Raw genomic sequence first — 23,512 nt, 5'->3', positions numbered from 1 at the left:
TTATATTATAATTAGTATATATTTATCCATATAAATTTTTATTAAAAAATTATTAAAGTGCAGTAAATGAATAAAACATAATAAAATTGGTTAATGTTATTTCATTATCTTGGCTAAATATTTATGTTTTAGTTATTTATATTAAAATTAATATAAAAAATATCAATAAATTTAAATAAAAATTATACGAAGTATAGTATGGGTTCGTACTCAATATAAACACCATAATCATAATTATATATCTAAAACAACTGTTACATTTCTTCTCCTCACTTTCTTTTTTCTTTCGTTCTAAAATATTTTAGTTGTTATTTTTTTTTCTTCAAGTCTAGACTTCATCAACCTTCTGACAAGATCACACTTGAATTTATCCTCTTTTAAACTTCAGTTATCTACAGAAGAAATATATTGGTCAAGTTAAAATGATTATAAATCTCGAGTTCATGACATTTGATTTACAGAACTCAACCTGTCTTAAACTATTTATCCTACAACCGTTAAGTTCATGGGAAGAATACACTCTCATTACAATTGATAAAAGTGAACAAGGATATCCATGGCTAAAATCTCCTTCCATGCGAATTGGTGAACAATTAACATTTCAATCCTGCATAAAGCTAGAAATATGTGTTGGTTATGTATCCGGCCCAAAAAGGATAAATTAATAATTTAAAATAAAAAAAAGGGGGATTAGGGTTGCAATTTCCTCATATATAGATATATATGTATGTTGCATGAAAAAAAAAATCAAAGAAAGAGTGAGACTATGTGAAAAGGAAAGAGAGAAAGAAAAAAAAGAAGAGAAAAGTAAGATATATATGTGTGTATATATATATATATAGAGGTTGAGTGGTTGATAAGAGAAAAAGAAAAAAGAGATTGTTTACCTTTTTCTAAGAAAATTTAAATTTGATTTTGTTTACCTTTTTCTTCAAATTTTGCACAAAGAAAATTTATTTTGTTTTGTTCTAGATTTAATTCTTAGTAGATTATCTTGTACTTATTTTCGTTAATAGTGGATTTGATTCGGAGCTTGACCAGTAGTTTTTTCCTTCACACTGAAGGATTTTCACATAAAATCTTATATCTATTTAATTTTGTAGTTATTATCTGCTTATTATTTTTGTTCGATTGTGCATCAATTTGGTTTGGGGTTATGGTTATTAGTTCTTACTAATTAATTTAAGATTGATTTAATTTACACAATTAATTTTATCTCTATTTGAGACTCAACAAGTGGTATCAGAGCTTGATTGACTAGTTTATTGATTTATTTATGATCTGAGATTAGTTGTGTGAATTAGGATTGAGGAATTTGCTGATATTATGATAAAATTTTCTTTTTCAAATTATTCAATTTGGAAGTTAAAGATGGAGGATCCTCTTTATTGTAGGGATTTATATGATTCGATTAAATTAGCAATTGCTAAGTCAATAGCAAAATCAAATGATGATCGGAAGAAGATGCATAGAAAGACTATAAGAACTATCCGACAGTGGGTGGGGATAATAGTATCTACCATTATATGAACAATGAAGTAAATTCACAGGTTTTATAGAACAAATTGAAAAATATGTATGAGAGAAAAAATGCTCATAATAAGACTTTTATCATTAAAAATATTGTTAATCTAAAGCTGAGAGATAGACAATCACTTGCAGAACACTTGAGTAAATTTCAAGAGTTGGTAAATGAATTAAACATAATGAAAATAGCTCTAAATGATTAATTGCAGGCGTTATTGCTCTTGAATTCTTTGCCAGACAGTTGAGAAACTTTAATAGTGTCTCTAAATAATTCTGTTCCAGAAAATATTTTGTTTTTACATGTGATAATAGATACTCTACACAATAAAGAGATTATGAGAAAAAATGTGTATTGAGACTTCATAAACACTTGTTACAACAACAAATAGTAGAGGTAAAAGTAAAAGTAGAGGTCCTAAGGGGCGCTATAAATCCAGAGGTAAAGTGAAAGAAAAGTTCAATTGTTATTATTGGGGCAAAGAGGGACATATGAAAAAAAAACTGCAGGATTTGGAAAAAGAAACAGAATAGTGAGAAAAAAAAAATAGATGATCAAAATACTACTGCAACTGTAACTGATGACAGTGAAGAACTTGTTATACTTTTTTTTATTAAAGATCATAGCCACGTCATTGATTCTGATACTGAATGGGTTGTTGATTCTGCAACATCTGATCATGTTATATCCAGAAGAGATGCGTTTACTATGTACAAAGCAGGAAATTTTGACAGAGTGAAGATGGGTAATACCAGCTACGCAGATATTGTGGGTAATTGTGATATTTGTGTACAGACAGATGTTGGTTGCATGTTGACTCTGAAGAACGTACAATATGTATCAGATTTACGTCTTAATCTGATTTCTACTAATATTATTGACTTAGATGGTTATTACAATCTATTTGATGGTAGAAAATAAAAACTCACTAAAGATTCAAATGTGATTACTCTAAAGGCAAATTGTGTCATACATTTTACAAGACTCAGATTAATACTATTAAAGGTGCACTGAATGCAACTGAAGATGATGGTTTACCAAACTTGTGGCATAAGAGACTAGCTCACATGAGTGAGAAGGGGTTACAGATTTTGACAAAGAAGTCTTTTATTCCCTTTGTAAAAGGTATGAGCCTACACCCTTGTGATTATTGTGTGTATGGTAAACAATATAAAATTTCTTTTATTAACTCATCTGAAAAGAAAAAGAATGTTCTTGAATTAGTTTGCTCCTATATGTGTGGTCCTACTGATGTGGAAACTATAAGAGATAACATATATTTTCTTACTTTTATTGATGATACTTCACGAAAGATTTGGATGTTTGTGTTGAAAATAAAAGATCAGGTTCTTTAATATTTTAAGAAATTTTATGTCATGGTGGAAAGAGAGACAAGAACTTCCTCAAAGTATTTTCGTAGTGACAATGGTGGAAAATACACTTTAAAAGAGTTGGAGAATTACTACTTACAGCATGGAATTAAACATGAGAAGAGAGTGTATGGTACTCCTCAACGTAATGGTGTAGCTAAAAGAACAAACAGAATCACCTTGAAAAGGTCAGATGCATGTTGAAAATGGTTAATTTACCAAAACCATTTTGGGGTGAAGCACTCTACACTGTCTGCTACTTGATGAATCGATCTCCACCAGCTCCTTCATATTTTAATATTCTTTATAAAGAAAGGTCTGGAAAGGACGTCAGTTATTCTCATTTGAAGGTATTTGACTGCAAAGCATTTATGCATGTATCTAAGGAGTAAAGACAGAAACTTGATGACATGACAGTTTCATGTATTTTTTTAAGTTATGGAGATATAGAGTTTGAGTACAGATTATGGGATCTAGTGAAGAAGAAAGTCATCATGTCCAGATATGTGATTTTTGATGAGTACAAAACCTTATCAGACTTTAAGACATCAGAGAATATTATAAGTGAAGATATTCTTCTTCTTGCACTAGTTTCTCTTTCAATCAAAGATGCCACAGATGAGGGAGAGTTACATAAAGATCAAGGGTTTGATGATATGTCAGCACCAGATGATGTTGAATAGGGGGAGCAGCCCTTTACATCCCAAGTTACAGAAGAACCTCAGCTTAGAAAATCAACTAGAATATATCATTTTGCTACTAGATATTTCAGTTCTGTGTATATTACAGTTACTGAAGAGGGAGAGTCAGAAAGTTTTTAAAAATTTCATAACCATCAAGAAAAAGCTTAGTGGTTAAAAGCAATTAAAGAAGAGATAAGCTCTTTGAAGAAGAATAATACCTATGAGTTAGTTGAACTTCCAAAAGGTAGAAAAACTTTGAAAAATAAGTAAGTATATAAGCTTAAGATGGACTGTGAGAAGCTAGTGAAATATAACGCTCGTCTGGTAGTAAAGGGTTTCAATCAAAAGAAAAGAATTGACTTTGATGAGATATTTTCTCCTATTGTAAAGATGAGCTTTATTTGGGTAATTTTTAGTTTTACTGTTAGTTTAAATCTTGAGCTTAAACAATTAGATGTGAAGACAATATTCCTTCACGATGATTTAGAGGAAAAAAATCTACATGGATCAACCAGAGGAATTTGAAGTTAAAGGAAAAGAATACATGATTTGCAAGTTGAAAAAGAGTTTGTATAGATTGAAATAGACTTCGAGATAGTGATACAAGAAATTTGATTCTTTCATGGTCAATCATGGTTATACTAAAACAGATACAAATCATTATGTGTACTTCAAGACAATCTCAGATAGTAAGTTTGTCATTTTATTACTTTATGTTGATGATATATTGATAGTAAAACAAGACACTACAGAATTAGTAGTTTGAAAAAAGAATTGTTTGGCTCTTTTGATATAAAAGATTTGGACCCAACACGATAGATTTTGGGTATGCAGATTACTTGTGAAAGGAAAGCTAAAATATAATACTCGAGTCTGGAAATTGACCCGAGATCAATTTTCGCAATTTAAAAATAAATAAAAATATTATTTATAGATTAATTTAATTTAATTTTGTTAAACTATTAAAAAAAATAAGTTAGCGATGTAATCAAAAATAATTTTAAAAAAAATGGGTAAATATTTATGTTCAGATAGTGTTTTTAAAAGAAAAATTAAAAATAAGGAATCAAAATATAAAAAGAAAAAATTTGGTCATATAGGACGACCCAGTCAGCAGCCCTACGAACCAGAGCATACCGCATGGCAAGACACACTGATGTCGGTGCCATGTGGGAGGCCACGTGGGCGATTCGTGTGCCCAGTGATAAAATGGTCCAGGATCAATCTCGCGCCCGTGGATAGCTCAAATCCATTCCCTTTTTAGGCGCGATTAGACAGACGAGATCAATCACGATGAACAGTCCGATTTGTTTCCTCTTTAGGCACGATCGGACAGATGAGATCGATCACAATGAATGGTCCAAATCGATGCAAGATGGGTACAAATATTTCGCGTCACATGAGAAATCAAACCCTAACTGCCAGCCCCCGCTGGAGAAGAAGAACCAGGCGATAGAGAAAGAGGCTGATCGCCGACCGCCGCCACCTTCGACCGCTAAAAAATGTAAAAATTCTCCCTACTCGCTCGGAATTCGATTATGAGCATCCCTATGGCCAAATCGGAGTAAGAAGGACTGCGGGTGAGCTGGAAACTGCAGAAAAAGTTCAGCGGAACTGCTGCAGCCAAAACCCAAAAATCCCTCTGATGAGCTCCTATCTGCTTCCCGTTTCACGTGATTTTTCGGTCATTGTGTTCACCGTTATTTTATGCACAAATTAACCGAAAAAAAGATCTCAGTTGTAAAGGACCGGTGGAGTCGCCGCACCGAGAGGTCCCCTCCCCCCCCCCAGCCAGTAGGTTCAGTTTTTGTAATTTTTCTCCCAATCAAGACCCCCTCTCTAATGTATTTTTTTACAAGGATATGTGCAAAATTGATCAAAACGGGCAAAAATCGGCCAATCTGAGGTGAATTGCTGTTGTGGCCAACAGAGCTGGTGCCGGAACACGGCGGCGCCACTGTGCCTGAACTCTAAAATTAGTCGAAAAGAGTTTTGGACACCGATTTTGAATTTTTGAGATATTTTTAGGTATGTAATGAGTGTTTTAAATTCACATGAAAAATTCAAAAAATTCAGTACCTGTCAGGAAGCATAGTAGACAACTTGACGTCTCGAAACACCGACTCGAATAAAAATCTCTCACCCTATTCTCCATTACGGTAAACTGAGGCTTAACATTATATAATTTTGTGTTTTTGTGAAAAATTAGAGAATCTTAAAAATAATTACAGATCACTCGTAGATGCAAAACTGGTTAATTCACGATTTGTTTTTTATTTTCTGTTTATTTTTCTGTATCGCTCTTTTTACTTGTTTTTATATGATGCATGTTCTTAATTTATATTTTCTATAACCTTATCGATTTATTTGGTTTATTCGGTTATATACTGTCAGCATGAATATAGTTTAATTGATCTGTAAATATAAAATGAGACAGTGATTTGCGTGGTTGGTTATTTTGTTGATAGAAATCTTTATGTGAAAGACTTAATAGGTACTCAGGAAAAGAGTGGACGAGCCTGGTACGTAGAGAACTCTACTGTGAATGTTATATTAGTCGAAAGGGGCTGGAAAGTCACTTACCGAGAAAGTTTGAGAGATACGGTTCATCCTTATACCGGACGGAATATCAAGGCGATGGAATGTTTGGCGCCCATTACTGAATGGGGTATGGGGACAGCCGGTTAATTGTTTAAATTGGATATTGGGTTCACGAGCAGTAAGGATATCCTTATGGACCCCCAAAGATACCAATAAGCAAGTAAGAAAGGAATGTTATCATCTCTTATTTTCTTATGCATAAAAATAAAAAATGATATGAATATGGGTTTTCATAGGTTATTTTTGGAAAACTTGTTACAGTAAGTACGAAATAAACAATTTTTTTTATATTGAATTAATTTACCCAAAATAAGGGCTCCATTAGTTGTTTTATGATTTTTACCAATCTTCAGTTTTTCGTATTTGTGATTAGTGTGATATTCTTATTGGGATAGTGTAGCTCACCCTTTCATTAACCATTTCAGATCAAGAAAATCAAGATCCAGATCTCGATCAGTAAGAGAGTTGTGAGTAGTTCACCACTCGGATTCCCTTCAAGTGCTAGTGAATGTTGTCCTATGAGACTTATTTATTCGCTTTTCTTTTTATTTATTTAATTACTGTTTGTCTTTTAGTATGGACATTTATGTAACCCTATTAGACATTTTAAATTATTGTGTAAGGAATGTAAACCTTATCTCTATTAATTGCTTCCGCATTTAAATTATAAATTCATTTCCTTTAAGGTTCTGGATCTTTACATAAAAAGTTATGGTTGTCACAAGAAAGGTATGTTGAGCAGATTCTAAACAGATTTCATATGAAGAATGCTAAGCCAGTTAGCACACCACTTGCTAATTACTTCACACTTAGCAAGACATTATGTCCTACTACTCAAAAAGAAAAAGAAGAAATGTTAGTTATTCCTTACTCCTCTGTAGTTGGGAGTTTGATGTATGTTATGGTTTGCACTCGACCAGATATTGCTCATGTTGTTGGTTTGGTAAGCAGGTTTTTTTTTTAAATCTTGGTAAGAGTAATTGAGAAGTAATAAAATGAATTTTCATATATTTGAGAGGTATTTCTAAGATGTGCCTATGTTTTGGAGGTTCAGAACCAATTCAAGAGGGATATGCAGATGCAGATATGGCAGATGACCTTGATTGCAAGAAGTATACTTCAGGGTATGTGTTTACTTTTGCAGGGGGAGCTGTATTATGGCAGTATAAATTGCAAAAATGTGTTGCCTTATTTACAACTGAGACTGAGTATGTGATGAATTGTGATAGTAAAAGTGTTCTAAATTTAAATAAAAATGTCACATATCATTGTCAAACTAAGCATATTGATAAAGATATGTTACAAATTCAACTAACATATTGACCAAGATAGTAACTCGTAACAAACATCAGTCTTGCATCAAAAAGGTAGGATTGATTGGACATTGAGAAATGTATGGTGGATATCTCATTATGGACTAGAGGGAGAGAGTGTTGGTTATATATCCAGCTCAAAAAGGGCAAATTAGCAATTTAAAAGAAAAGGAAAAAAAAAGGGATTAAAACTGCAATTTCCTCATATATATATATATATATATATATATGTATACGTTGCACGAAAAAAAAGAGAAAGAGAGATGTGCAGAAAAGAAAGAAAAAAAGAAGAAGAGGAATAGGAAGGGATATATATATATATATATATGTACATATATATATAAAGAGAGAGAGAGAGAGAGAGAGGTTGAGTGAGGCTAAGAGAAAAGGAAAAATGAGGTTGTCATTCTCTCTCATCGGTGATCGCAGACGTCAGTTATTTCATCTTTTTACAAAAAAATTTAAATTTGATTTTGCTTACCTTTTTTTTTTAAGTTCTGCACACACAAAAATTGTTTTCTTTTGGTTTGTATTTAATTCTCAATTGATTATTTTGTAATTATTTTTATTAATAATAAATTTGATTCAGAATTTTAACCGTGATTTTTCTCTTCACACTGAAAGATTTTTTTACATAAAATCTTGTGCGTATTTAATTTTACAATTATTATTTATTTATTATTTTTAATCAGTTGTAGATCATTTTAACTTAAAATTATGATTATTAATTTTTGCTAATTAATTTAAAATTAATTTAATTTACAGAATTAATTTTATCTACCCAACAATATATATTACATCATCATATAATGTACATATAACATGTTGTCGGTGATAATTCTAACAATCATATCCAAAAAAAAATGGTTACACTTGTCACCTCTTCCCACATTTTCTTTAAGAAAAAATAAAATGTGTATATAACATTTCTAATGGTTAGTTTTCCTCCTTTGAAGCCAATGCATCTCTCATTGCATATTTGGACAATACCCCTGTTAGGACAGCCTTCTCCTTGATTTTTAACCTAAATACAAGATAAACAGGCAGATCTTAGGGAAACTATAAAACAAAAGGAAATTTTAGGATAACAAAATAGCTGAGCATTCAAAATTGTGGAAAATAACCTCTTTGCAGATCCCGGTACTTTTACTTTGGGAATCTTTCGTACTTTTCCTTTAGAAAGTAACTTTTTCTCAAGAGCTCTGATTTTGCTCAGCTGCTTTGGGGAATCTGAATCGGCTGTGCATTCTATTGTTGTTTCTGGGCAAGCATCACCTTTCGCCCCTGCTGCATTATTATCGCCAGGATTCTCTTGGACTTCTACGGTTTTAAGTCCCTCAAGGTCATCATATGAATTCCCAGGTTTAACAGTAATAGTTTCTGGCAGTGAATCCAAGGAACAATCATCCACATTGAAATAAGCATCATTGTCAGATTCTGAACTAAGATCTGTTGCTTCACGTCCATTGATGACATGGTCAGAGAATGTTTCATCCTTGGACTTCCGAGAATTCATCATGTCAAATTTTATTTGCTTCTGAATTTTCCCGAAGGATATACTTTGTCCAGAAAATGTTTCTACGAACCTGCCATAGAAGGAAATTTATTCGGTTACTTCATGCTAGTGTGCCTAAATGATTGGATAACTACCTTAACATAATAATAAATGTGGTGAACATCCACGTACCTCCCTAAGAATATAGGAATATTAACCTGATTCTGATGAAATTTATAGGGGAAAAAAAAGGAAACAAAAAACAAAAATGAAATATATACCCAAGCTTAGTTGTTAATGAATACCTTATTGCATCAACTTCAGACTTGAAATCAACAAAAGCAAAGCCCTTGCAGACAGGATCCTTCGTCTTCTTATTTCCGGTAACAGCTGGCATGATATTTGTCATACCAGAAACTCCATTAAAAGCATTTCTTAGATCCCTGTGGATATTCTTTTTCTTAGGAAGATTAGTTATACAAACACGAATTCCACTTGAAGCAACTCCAGGGGCTGCAAAATTCCAGATTGAACTTCTTAGTCCAATTCAATAGGGCATTGTAACAAACATTATGCAATGTTGCATATGATCATGAACTGGACAATCAAATAAATGCAAATGAACCGACTTATATGATGGATTTCCAACAATAGTTCCAACAAAGTGAAACCCAGAAATTCCTGCAGTCCATCCATCTTCAGGGAATGTCACCATCAGTGATTAATGTGATTTTATTTAAACCTTTCTAATGCATGTATCCACATAAAGTTAGCTGATGTATACTCTATTTATTCGGTTAGTCTGTGCATTGTTATGCATGGAAGATGAACATAGTAGTCCAGAGCAATTAAAAGCAATTTCCTTTCTTGAAGCAGCATCAAGACTCAAGTGACCAAATAAGACACTACAAGCAGGATTCAAACAGAGAGAACCATAGTATTTAGCTCGGCAAAATATAATTCGATATCTTGCTTCATAAAGAGCTAGATCATGTTTCTTCTCAAAAGTTAAAATGGATTCATCTAAAAACTCCGAACAACAGATCATTTTCTGACAGAATCAAGATGTGGTCTTTGCTATGTTAGCAAACACCAATTTATTCACAGAGGTGTCTCTTGGTGCTTCTCGGTGCTTCTTTACAAGTTAAGATTCCTATGATTATATGAGCTGCAAAGTGTGCAACTCAACTAGGGTATTAAATTTAGTCTGGTGTTTTCTTGGTGCTTCTTTAACAAGTTAAAGATTCCTGTAATCCTACAAGCTGAGAATGATGCAACCAAACTAGGGTCTTAAAGTGTGGTCCGAACTCAATTTTAATGGATATCCGTTAGAAACTTAAATTGAACTCAACTTGTAGACACTATAACATTCAGTAGTTCAGTTCTGAGCATCACTGTATACTCTATTCATTTCATTAGAAAATTCATGTTTTCAAAGTTCTTCTACGAATTTCTAGTGCACATTCATTAATCTAACAATGAGATGAGTACAAGAACGATCTAAAGATAAAGTGGAAGAACAAACCAAGATTAGTACCAATTCACAAATTAATCAAGAAGTTCGGTAGATATAAATAGATTGAGTCTACGAGAAAATCAAACATAAAACCGAAAAAAAAAACGGCGAATCGTGTTCTTAATAACTTGATGCTGACCTTTCTTTTGATCATCTTTCTTGGAAGCAGGCAGGACAGAAATGTTCTTAAGTTTGTTAATATTAGCAGCCTGTGCCTGCCTACTTTGCTCCAATTCTTCGAGCAACTTGTCTTCAATAGAAGTATCATACACTTTCCTTTCACCAAACCCACGAGGCTTGTTTTCAAGCCACTTCTTCATCTTCCCCATTGGTAAAAGCATGCCCATGTCTTCGTCGTCGTCGACATCACCGCTATAGTCATCCCAATCGTCTTCATCAAAATCGTCCATTTCCATCAGCTCGGTGCCACCTTTTCTTCCCTTCTTTGCAGCAAAAACACAAAACCCGTTACGGTTTTTTTCAATAACAGCCCGCGAACTAAGATGGATTTGGCAGAATTCCGTTGAAGAGGTCGGAAATGGAGGGTTTTTAGAGCAGAAAGTGAAGAGTGAAGTAGGCCAAGACGCAAGAAGGCTTTTGTGAGAATGAACTAGAGAAAATGAACAGGCATTCATTGTGCTGATAAACGATAATGAACTGCTGAGTGATAATCCCCCAGAGGTCAGCATCATTCGTCTTCGAAAGCTGAGACTGAGCGGTTCGTTTCCCTGTCAAAGGGATTTTGCAAAAGATTTGTCTTAAAATCAATTTGAGTAAATATTTCTAAAGGTCCCCCTCTAACACGGTGGTGTCGTGGTGTAGTTGGTTATCACGTCAGTCTAACACACTGAAGGTCTCCGGTTCGAGTCCGGGCGACGCCACTTAATATTTTTTTGGGCTTTCCTCATTTCTAACTTTCTAACCTTGGTTGTTACTTAAAATGGTAAATGATTCATTTGGGCCCATTAAGAGGGTCTATGGGCCCTTGGTTGATTTATAAGTAAAGCCTAAATACGTCTCCTAGATTATAGGAGAAATTTACAAATGCTTCATTGTTCATTGCTTGCTTGCTTCTAAGTATCCTAAAACATCTGAATGAGTACCATATATAATTATAAAATTAATATAAAATACCGTTTAAAATATATAATACCAAGCTTTTTGAGCTAAGAGATTGAATGAATAATTAGACATATCCTGCAAAAAAGATGTTATTGCTCAAGCATGTTTTGTATATAATATGAGAAGAAAAAATAAATATTATTTAGTTAGTAATAATAATTTCAAAATTTTAATGTTTTAAGATATTTTGCCCAGTTTTATTATTTATAAATATAAAAAAAATTTGAAATAAATAAATAAATTATAGGGAAGAGAGGCAATGAGCATTTGCAAATTGTGGCCACATCCTCTTTGAGAAACCCTAAACTATCCTCATCCTCATCTCAGAAACCCCTTTGTCCCACATCTCATCTTGTGCTTCACGGACTCTTAACCCCTTCATTTGTAAGGACAGTCCTTAAAAAAGGGAGAAGAGTCTGAATGCCCTTTATTCCCTACGACTATCCCAATTTGCAAATAATGTCTTCCCACATTTTTTTTTTTTTCATCTGTTCAGGTGAATTATATATACAAAGAAAATATATATATATTTTTTATTAAAGAATTATTTTCTGCATATCTTCTTTTTTTCTTGATTTGATTTAACCTGGGGATTACGTGTATTGAGGACATAAATAAATAAAATAATAATGGAGATATATATATATATATATAAAACAAAAATTGCTAGGCTGTGTAGAGCCCAGAAATGAACGAGTTCTGGTTTGTGGTCTGTCCAATCCCATTCTTGATTTGAAACTGTAGGGACAGAGGAAGCATACTTCCATGGATGTTGGCATTAGGTATGTAGAGCTTTCTCCTCTTGCCCTCCAATTTTTTTCTAAATTTAAATTTAAATATATATAATTATACACTTCAACCGGTCAATATTGGAAAGCTAGTTTAGTTCCATTTTTCTCCACTATATAAAGATTTAGCTAGAGATTATCCAAACTAAAAATGAAAAACACTCAACAATCACCATGAATTTTTAACTCTTTAAATTGCAATTAGATGGAACAAGATGATGTAAAAATTGTAATTCGCACAGTATTCCAATTACGAGGCACAACTTTACTAATTAAATCATTTTTTTATTATTATTTAATTAAATAAAATTAAAGTAACATCCAAAGTTTTTATATAGACACTGGCGTTTCTTATCCTCTCAAAAGTGTTGTTAAGATTTCATTTTATATATTCTTGTGGGTTTTTATTAAGAGACAAAAATAAATAAATAAATACATGAAAAGAAAATGTTAAAAAATTTAAAATAAAAAAAAGAAACTTGAGAAAGGGTTGCCGCGATAGACAAGCCGATTTGTCAGTTGCGTAAGTTGTAGATAAATTAGTCAAATTTTTGGGATTCAAAATTTCAGGCCCATTGACTTGTAGTACGTGCCACGGCCCCATTAATACGCTCCTTGCCCAAAACAAGACTCGGATTGATTAAGACGTCTAATTTCTCATTTTTTTCTATTTTATCTTCGATTACGCAATGCATATGTAAATTAAATTCATTTTAATTAGATAATATTTTAAGTTAAATTAAATTCAACTGAAATTAATTATTTTTCCAATTGTTCAAATTTTGGAACAATCATAATTGAAAATCATCCAAAAGCAAATGAACAAACATACACTTTTGTTATTTTTTTTTGTTTGTATTCAATGAAATTAAAATTGAATTAAAGTCAACTTAACACATACTAATAATAACATAAACACTATCTTATCACATACTAAGTGTCATTAATCCCTTGTTTGGGCGATGAGTGCGGGTTTATTGGATATCTTAATCAATCCTCTACCCAAATAAAAATTTGTGTAATTAGGCAACTTGATTGGGGTAATATAGAATCTATGAATATAGAATTGTAAGGTGATGTTTGTATATATATATATATATATATATATATATATATAGGAAAAAGACGGATCAATTAAATTAAATCTTTAATTTATAAACTTAGATTAGATACCCAATGGAATAAGACGGGTGTGTTTTGCTTAAGCCAATGCTTTAGACGTGGGATCAATGAGGTTAATAGCCACTTTCAAAAGCAAGATAGCTACATGATTATTTCGTTCTAATTAATACCATAAAGCCCACATTGATAATCAACCTACCAAACTTCTAGATTACACATACACACACACACACACATATATATATATATATATCAAGGAGAAAATAAATAAAATATTATATTCTTAAATAATAAATTTAAGAGATTGTTCTAAAATCTTAAATTAATAGAAAATAATTTAATTAATTGTTTAAATTGTAATATATTCCTCCACTCATAAATCATTAGATTAAACCGTGAATTCAGAAATTAATTATTTATATTCTAACAATTACATTAATTATTCTATAATTTTAATATGTTTACAATTATTTTCTGTATTTTTAAGAATATAAGTTTATATTTTGTAAATTGAAGGAAGAAAAAGGGTAACCCCTCAGTAGTAAAAAAAATCAATCAATGAATCAATAATTAATTAATTATAAACTTAAAACATGTTTAATAGAATATTAAAAACAAAGATTGAGAAATTAAAATAAAATATAAATGGTAAAATTAAAGAAACACGCATGCACCTAAAATTCAAAAGCAATATTGTGTTGAATTGAAATGGAGTTGGAGTTGGAGGTGGAGGAGTGAGTACGTTGAATCGCATGTCTCAATCTGTCGCACCGACCAAACTCGCAAATCACCTTAACGGGTCCTCCATGACTTTCAATTTGGGAACCCAACTGCACATAATTTATACTCAGGCTCTTGTAAATCAAATTAACTATATATATATATATATATAGATATGTGCAAGCTTCAATAGGAAAGGATAAATAAACAAATACCCAGATAGAAAATAAGGTTGAAAATGGTGTTGCCACTCTCCTTGAAGCAATAAAAGTTGTCTTGCAATATGCAATCACATGTATGTTCATATGTGTGTGTGTACGCGGGTGTATACATACATATATATATATATATGTGTGCATAAAGCTTGAGTATGGATCGTGTGAAGTTTGTCTATGGACACGAGTAATGGAGAATGAACAAGGAAAGTTACAGAGATGGGCTTCAATGCTCCAATCTCCATACACATATTAGATTTTAAATCATATAATTTGGATTCGGATTCATATGTATATATATATATATAATGTCAATTGATGATAATAAATTTGTATCTCCATTCGATCATAGTGGCAAACTAGATCTTATATATATACATATATATATATATATAAACAGTATATTATATCATTCTCTTTTTACCCTTACAGTTGCCGCAAGTAAGTTTTTGATTTTTTTTTTCTTTTTAAATCAATTCTCAATTAATTTATCTGATAAATTAAATAAATATGTGAATATTATCATCAAAGGAAATTTAATTCTTAATATTTTTATCATTTCTCCTTTAATTTATCTGAAAAAAATACATAAATATATACACATATGCCATTAAAAAAAAAAAAACCAAATTTAATGTGTACATTACTACAAGACAATTATATAATCAAAAAGTGATGACATGATTGTCCCATACATTAATAAAATTTTAATTAATTAATTAATTAAAAATGTTTATTTTCATTATCATTAATTTATTAATTTAATTTTTCAAAATTATTCTTTAAGTTATTTTTCAAAATATTTAAACACGATTTAATAATTTTTTTTATATAAAACTATGCATTTAAAATGAATAGAGAAAATTATAAATCAAATTGTATTAAGAAAAGTAAAGATGAAATTGTAATGTAAATTATACACTATCACTAGATTTTTTTATATGAAGGTCCAAGTGGATTCTTTTGTGAGAAAAATAAAAAAGTTTGATAGTCTTAGGGCAGTATGATTGAGGCATGGATAATATAATTGTACATGTTTGGCATTTCATAAATAATTTAATTGTGTAAAAATTAAATCGAAAAGACTAGTGTTAGTGTTAGTAACTTTACATTATCAGTCGCTTTTAAAGATTTTATAAGGATAACAATATCTTGAAAATAAATTGATGGAAATTATGGCCCTCCAACATTTAACTTAATATATAACCAATATAGAAAGCACAACTGGGTAACAATTAAATGGTTCGTAATTATATAAGTGTAAGAAGATTATCGTAATTATAACTAATTATTTTCCTAAAAATATATATTTAATCATAATAATATTATAAGTATGTTTGAAAAATTTGAAGTGAATTCTGGAGAATTAGTTGGTGTCGCGTAGTAGCACTAAATGTTGGGTGTGGAGGAGTCAACTACGTGTTTATGAACTATGATGGGTGCCTATACAACACTCACTCACTCACTATTCTTTTATTAATTTTACTTTTAATTTTATTTATACAATTTCTACTATTTAATTATTTATAATTAAAAATAACAATAAAAATGAATTAAATCAAAGGGCTCATGCAATGGGTCTCCTGGTGCTAATAATATAGAATTCAGTCAGCATCTACCGGGCAGTCATTTCAGTATTGCGTACTTAAGAGGGGAAAATATGTATGAGCATTATACACTCAACGTGAAAGTAAATTGTATCAAATATATATATATACATACATATAGTTTGTATGCATGTATATTTAGATGATGGTTGAGGAGCAATTAATGTAATGTGATGGGTGATAAAATGACATAAAGTTGAAACTAAAACGCAAAAAAAAATAAAAATAAAAATAATTAATTAATTATGGAGATTGGAAGACAGAAATCAGAGTAGGCCTAGTTGATCTGAGGTTTGATGTGCAATACTTGCTTTACTACATTATTAATTTGCTCTACCAAATTTGTTAAGAGTGCAAAAATTTATCAAACTGGTTTAACTGATTCAAATTAGAATTAGTTAAGAGAGATCCGTTTGATTATATTAATTAACTTTTTTAATTTAATGAATGAGTTGACATGACTTTGGTATGGTAAAAGTCACTTATAATTGCAAATTACTTAGTTATGAGTAAATAATAATGAAATGATAATTGAAATTTGGGTTGGTAAAAGTGAAACCAACAGTTTTTTTTTTTTTTTTTACTTTTGATTGGAAAGATGGAGTGGAATTTGGCATCATCAGAATGAAAAGCTAATATATATGTACTCTGGCTTAAGCATTAAAAGGTGAAAGATTTCTTTATTTAATTTTCATGTACAACTTTTTAACACAAAGTACTTCAAACATCTTTAATCATTATTATATATATATTTTAAGAGATATTAATACCATATAATGTATCGCATGTGTAAATGCTCCTCCCCCAATTCACATAATTTTGTTCTAGTCATAAAGGATTTTTTTTTTTTTTCTTTTTTTTTGCATAATTTTCCTACTTTTCTTGTTATATTAAAATTATAATAACTAAATTAAATTTAAAAATAATAAAAATTACTTAAAATTATATATTACACATAATTTTGTTTTAATTGGAAATTTGGTGCCAATTAACCTTACATGTTACGCATAGGAAGCTATTATGAGCTTTAATTAATACTGGGAGCATTTTAGGAATGTAGTGCATAGAATCAGGACAATACGATATTGTGTTAATAGCTAATTACAAACATAGGTTTAATTATGGAAATCAAAGCCTGCAACTTTATAAATCTTGGTTTATGGTTGGTGAATTTGCAGACTGCCAATTTATTCCCAAATTTAAATATGCTTTTAATAATGAATTACCAGAATAAATCTTACGGCAAATCGGGAATTGATTAATTAACTTCCCAGGAACTACCCCTGCATTACTTTTTAGTTTAAAACCCAAATATTTAATGTTAGTACCCAAGAAGCCATTAATTACACATCTAACAATAATAATATTGTTTTATATGTTTTTAAAACATAAAATTAGTTAAAAATATAAATGGAAATTAGGGAGAAAGTTGCGAGTAATCCATTTAATTAGTTGTCCTTAAGTGGGATTAGGCGGGACAATCATCATTATTATTATTATGAATTTTTAAACAGAGATTATTTGTTTTAAGAAACTTTTGACATTTTGTAGAATCGATCGACCAAAAAAGAGTGGTTCTACACCTACAACCTACTCCCCTAGTCTACTATAGTGTAAGTATGCTATACCACACCATACTGTGAATGTCTGGTTACGTCATAATTATGTAATAAAGGGTCACAAATAATACATTATGAATTTTACCAATAATAATAATAAATAAATAAATAAAAAGAAATAAATGATTGGCACTGTATGTTGCCTGTAGAGGAGACCTTATGCTCCTAATTTATGAAGTCAGAAAGTTCAACCCAGTTATGATTTAATTATTCAGTACGAAATCATTAACTGTCTAACAACTCTCTAGACACGCGGAAAGGTTTCCTCATTGAATTCTTATATTTCTTCAAAAATATATAAAAATAATAATTAAAGTTAATAATTAGATTAATTCAGTTTTACAGTTAATTTCAATGGATGTGATAAAAAGGAGGAAAACATAAATTCTCGACAAGTTTGGTATTTGACCATGTGGGTAGTACACCAAATGAAGCTCGGATTTTAGGATTACTTATTACTTTTTCAAATTCAGTAACCAATTTTTAATCCTCTTTTAATTTTGTATATTTAATTAAATCATGAATTTTACATGTAAGTTCATGCTAAATTGGAAGTGTAAAATTAAACTAATCTTTTTTTTTAGATAAAAAACTGTATTATGTTCAAAACTTAGTTAATACATATATATGTGTTAGTTTGCAATATGCAACAATAAAAAAAAATACTAAATAATTTAATGTTCGTTATATATACCATAAATCAATTTAATATATAGATAATATTTTGTTAAGCAAAAAATAAAATGTTCATAAAAAATATTAAAGGTAAAAATACTAAAAATACAAATATATTAAAGATTTATAACAATATCTGATTATGAATATGTCAACTTTAACTAAGTTATAAAAAAAAATTTATTTATATTACCTTAAAGAAAAAATAATCATATTTTAAAATGATCGAAATGAGGACGTTAAACTTACCAAAATATATTAGGAATAAATACTTTATTTGATTTCATAGAACAAAGAAATTAACTCATTATATGAGAATGACTAATCGTAAGAAAATATATATAGAAGAAAAATAAATTTATTCAATAACTGTATAATTTTATTTTAAAATGTTGTTCATCAACAAAAATAGATTATAAGAAATTAAAAAAAGTAGGTGCGTTGTGTTTTATTCTGATAAATTTTTGGTGAAATAATTAGGAGACGTGCAGCCAAAAAAACTTTGACCAAATTCTTTTTCCAATTTCGGTCAAGGTTAAATTGTAAAGGTTACTTAGCTTCTTAGAGAATCTTTTTTCTGTATGACATATTGAAAGAAAATTACTAATTTATGTTTATGGTGATTTTGACATTCATAATGTTACAAATATTTATTCAAACATAAGAAATAAATTTTAATTTTTGAAAATTAACAAGCAGGCGAAAAACTCAAACTTCATTATAATTTATCCAAAAAGTAAATGAAGAGTAAAAAATTATTCAGAAACTAGTTCGGTAAGAATTTTCTTTTACCATGTAACATAAAAACAGAAAATTTCCATAAATATATATGATGTTTTATCTATTTAAAATAAAATAAAATTTACCTACCGACCGCTCAATTTAATTAACTGTTAAATTTAACATTGATATCAAATTTACTTACAATACATTTATACTCAATAAAAAATTATAATAATGTATTTAATAATTTTCAAACTATAACAGATATCTAATTAAATATATTTTAAAAATGAAATGAAGAGCCAAAAGTCACATATAAGAAAATATGAGTTTTTTTTTTTTAAAGTAAAAGATGGGACATAAATTTTTAAAAATATTTTTATTTAGTTTAACTAAATAAAATTTTTATTTATTTATTAGTATTAGCTGTTTTAGATATTTAATATTAATTAAAAAATTTGTAATTTAAATAAATTATTAATTAGTGTTGTGGTAATTTTGTAATTAGCTAAAGAGAATTCCAATAAGAAAGAAAGAAGAGCCACGTGGCAACTGTCAGATCTAACGGTCAAAGTTAGGGAAAGAAGAATGCTACCGCCCGTGACTCTATCGGGATGACCCGCAGCAAAGTTTAACGACGTCTTCTGAAATCAGAACCATTAACAAAAATTATCTACTTACTTATAATTCAAAATTAACCAAACGCCCCCTTCCCCCTCCTAGCCCCTATATGGAAACCCACCCGTTTTTCCTCCCTCCCATCCCCTGCCTTCTCCCGGATCATTTCACGACATTTATCATTTATTTACCTCCAAAAGAAAAACATAAATTAATTATTAAAAGAAAATAAATTAACACCTCACTTCACTTCGTGATATTTATATCCAAACAAACAGATACTTCTTCTCCCCAACATTCAACAGCTAGAAACCACAACCAAAAACCTCCGTTCCCTCTCCTTTTTCTCACACGGATTTATCGTCGCCTTCCGGCCACTCATCTGATCAGTATTCCTGCGATAATAAGGGATCGGTTTCCACCTAATCGACGGAGATGGGGAGAGAATGAGGAACAACCGACGGCGATCATCGCGCCGATCATCATGTCCATCTCGTGCTCCGATTGCTTCACGGACCTACTATGTGCTGAGGACTCCGGCGTTTTCTCCGACGAGTCGCCCGGATGCTCGTCGGAGATCGACTCTTCGGCGTCTAGTGAGGAGTCTATTGCCGGATTCATTGAGGACGAGAGACATTTCGTCCCCGGCTTCGATTACCTCTCCAGGTTTCAATCTCAGTCTCTTGACGCTTCCGCTCGAGAAGAATCCGTTGCATGGATTCTCAAGGTAAAAGATTCGCTTCCTGATTGAAAAACTTTTTTATCACGGAATCAGACTTCGAGTTCGCCGATATTTGCGATTTTGCCACCCGCGCACCAATATCATTGAATATATGACCTGTACAGTGTATTCGTTGATGCTAAAATGCGCAGGTTGTGACTATCGTCCTTTAAAAAAATGAAAAAGAGGAAAAGAGATCTGATTCGATGTGATTGTAAATGCGTGTTTTAGCATCTTTAGTGAAGTATATTTATGAAAGTGAATAATGAATTGGTGGCGCACCGATGGATTCCTTTGATGAGTTAGATGTGTACTATATTTGTTTTGTAGGTGCAAGCATACTATAACTTCCAGCCGTTGACGGCGTATCTCTCCGTCAACTACATGGATCGGTTTCTGTACTCACGTCCGTTGCCGGTAAGCTTATCGTCAACGTTAAGCTGATGGGAAAATAGATTAGCTGGATAATTATATTCTCGGGATTGAAGTCATTAATTATTTTTTGACTATCAAGTAACTATATTTTGACTTTTTAAATTAGTATGAAAATGATTTGAGTACTTCAAATTGCTGAAAGAAAATTTAGGATTTTGTTTCAATCTCTCTTGGCACAGTTTGTTTATTAAAATTTTTAAGTTGAGTTTAAAAAATTAAAAATAATCATTTCATTCTTTTATTTTTTATAATAAATTTATTTAAATACTCTACATTCATTCTAAATAATTAACAACATGTATAATAATATCAATAATATATACATTTTTCTTTTTATTATCGACACTTTACTCAAACGTGTCTAATTATTTATTTTCAAATAAGTCGAAATATTAGAGATTTCTTTAAATATTAAACACTATAAATACAGTTATTGCTTTTGATTTGATAAAAAAAAAAAGAACAAAAATTAAAGCGATCCTAATCTGTCATCACAGTGGATCAGAGTTAGCAAGTGGCTCCATTCCTTCTAAGCTGAATGGTTTAAATGGGAGTGGCATTGGACCTAGAAAGGCCGTTGGTTAGTACTTTAAACAGTTAAATAGTTGGTGGGTTTGTACTGTAGAAGAGTACTTTGTAGGAGTACCGTTGTTCTTGGATAGTGTATGTCAAGGGAACACAATCAAACAAGACACCGACCATACCAAAACCAAGTAGAATTTGTTACAAGTGTCTCAGTGTTAGCTATAGTTTTTAAGTTTATTTATTTTTATTTTATTACACCTTTTCATAGTGGTAGCAATAGTATATATATTTTTACACATAAAATACTTTTCTTTCATTAGAAACTTTAATTATTATTTTGTCACGCGGATAATACATCATCATTTCAACATTATAGTCATTGGCATCATCATCTCTAACAATGTGATTTTGTTTCCTTTAAATTGGCTTTTGCTGCGCAGCAAACGAGTGGTTGGCCATTGCAACTTTTATCTGTAGCTTGCTTGTCATTAGCTGCCAAGATGGAGGAACCCCTGGTTCCTCCTCTAGTGGATCTCCAGGTATGTATATAATTATCTTTCCAATTATTGAGCCTTTTGCTGTTTCAATAATTAACTAATATTTTAATTCTGCTAAAATAGTTATTTATTTAAAACACCACATATTACATGTAGGTTGAAGGGGCCAAATACATTTTTGAACCCAAGACAATCCGTAGAATGGAACTCCTAGTGCTTAGCGTTCTGGATTGGAGGCTACGATCCGTGACGCCATTCTGCTTTCTCGGTTTCTTTGCTTGCAAGATCGATTCCACCGGAACTTTTACTGGGTTACTAATTTCACGAGCAACGGAAATTATTCTATCCAATATGCAAGGTAATGCGCCAGTAAGGATACATGCATATTCATGTATGTGTACAGATATATATATATACACACATGTATACGAAGAACATCACATCATTTTGTGTCACCTAAACGGCGGAAACTTTTAACAAGCTGAAGTAAAGTCAAAATCCTATTTTCTTCTCCTAATCATTTTGGGTAATTGATGTTAACAGGTACCAGTTTTCTAGAATACTGGCCGTCAAGTATTGCTGCTTCGTCAATTCTTTGCGCAGCAAATGGAATTCCAAATTTGTCACTCGCCAACCCCGAGCTCGCCGAATCATGGTGTGATGGACTGAGCAAAGTAAGCATGCGATTATCATTTCGAATAACTGTGTCCCTTTAGCTAAAGAATCGTTGCCAAATTTGGAGAGCATATCTTTTTTTTTTTTTTTGTAGGAGAAGATCATCAGCTGCTATCGCTTAATGCAAGCGCTTGTGCTTGAGAGTAGCCTCAGTAAACAACCAAAAGTGTTACCACAGCTTCGGGTAACAATTAGGGCCAGAATTAAATCAAGCGATTCATCATCATCCTCATCTTTTTCACCATCTTATAAAAGGAGAAAGTTAAATAATTGCTTATGGACAGATGACGACAATGGAAACTCCGAGTAGGAGGAATAAAAAACAGAAGAGGGAAAGAAGAATCAAGAAAAGATTAAAAAAAAAAAAAAAGAAAAGAAAGAGAGAAAGAAACTGTGGGCCAAGTTGTCTAGAAACCTCAATATTTTTTAGGAGGGTTTTGAGCGTAAAAATTGACTGGAGTGGTGAATGTAGATTATCTAGTATATATAGACATATATATACGTATGAGGGTTTAGGTGGGGGTGTTGAGAATTTGTTAAATTTTTTTTGTTGGTGGGTGTTGCCATTCCTTGATGGCTCTGCAGATTCCCAAGGGAGTCTGTTACATAAATATTTCCACGGGAAAGAGAGAGAAGTTAAGATGTGTTTATTTACCAATAGTGGTGTGATGGAGCATGAAGGAAGTGGAGTACTGAATTCAAAGGCTATACTGATTATTGTTCAATGAAAGGGGTAGAGAATGGCGGGACCCTCTGAATGGGGGTTTTGGTTTTGGAGGGAAAATTAGAAAAAAACAAAAAAACAAAAAACAAAAAAAAAAAGAAAAGAAAAGAGAGTGAAATTGGGGTTTGGGCAAATATCAGCGAACTTTGAAAGTTCCGAAGTTTGAGCTGCTCCGGTGAGGTTACATAAATAAGTCAAGCGCTCGGGCTTCTCATCTCATCTA

The 23,512-nt window shown here is 31.2% G+C and overlaps 2 protein-coding genes and 1 non-coding gene across 3 annotated transcripts; 2 read left to right on the top strand and 1 right to left on the bottom strand.

Moving 5' to 3' along the window:
- Positions 1–8,263: 8,263 nt before the first annotated feature.
- LOC110822592 (RNA-binding (RRM/RBD/RNP motifs) family protein) lies at positions 8,264–11,230 on the bottom strand. Its single transcript, XM_022052725.2, has 4 exons — positions 10,643–11,230; positions 9,293–9,500; positions 8,617–9,078; positions 8,264–8,516 (listed from the first exon to the last, which is right to left on the bottom strand). Exons 1-4 carry the CDS (start codon positions 11,193–11,195, stop codon positions 8,429–8,431), a joined length of 1,311 nt encoding a protein of 436 aa, XP_021908417.1. The 5' UTR covers positions 11,196–11,230; the 3' UTR covers positions 8,264–8,428.
- Positions 11,231–11,310: 80 nt separating this feature from the next.
- On the top strand, positions 11,311–11,384 carry TRNAV-AAC (transfer RNA valine (anticodon AAC)). Its single transcript has one exon. It is a non-coding gene; the product is annotated as a tRNA-Val (tRNA).
- An 8,582-nt stretch (positions 11,385–19,966) lies between these two features.
- Positions 19,967–22,944, top strand: CYCD1;1 (CYCLIN D1;1). The gene is made up of 6 exons (XM_022053084.2): positions 19,967–20,439; positions 20,764–20,850; positions 21,834–21,932; positions 22,047–22,248; positions 22,434–22,564; positions 22,660–22,944. Exons 1-6 carry the CDS (start codon positions 20,197–20,199, stop codon positions 22,873–22,875), a joined length of 978 nt encoding a protein of 325 aa, XP_021908776.1. The 5' UTR covers positions 19,967–20,196; the 3' UTR covers positions 22,876–22,944.
- Positions 22,945–23,512: the final 568 nt, after the last annotated feature.

Source organism: Carica papaya, chromosome 8 (genome assembly GCF_054855325.1).
Source record: "Carica papaya isolate Zhongbai chromosome 8, ASM5485532v1, whole genome shotgun sequence".
Classification (NCBI taxonomy): Eukaryota; Viridiplantae; Streptophyta; class Magnoliopsida; order Brassicales; family Caricaceae; genus Carica; species Carica papaya.
Note: the sequence above shows the minus strand (reverse complement) of the source record. Positions and strands in the feature narration are given on the sequence as shown.

Excerpts from the sequence above, each read along its gene's own strand:
- LOC110822592 (XM_022052725.2), bottom strand. The coding sequence starts at position 11,195 with ATGATGCTGACCTCTGGGGGATTATCACTCAGCAGTTCATTATCGTTT. Across the intron at positions 9,501-10,642 it reads GAAAGATGATCAAAAGAAAG|CCCCTGGAGTTGCTTCAAGT; the intron begins GTCAGCATCAAG and ends GGAATTTTGCAG. Across the intron at positions 8,517-8,616 it reads GTACCGGGATCTGCAAAGAG|GTTAAAAATCAAGGAGAAGG; the intron begins GTTATTTTCCAC and ends TCTTGTATTTAG.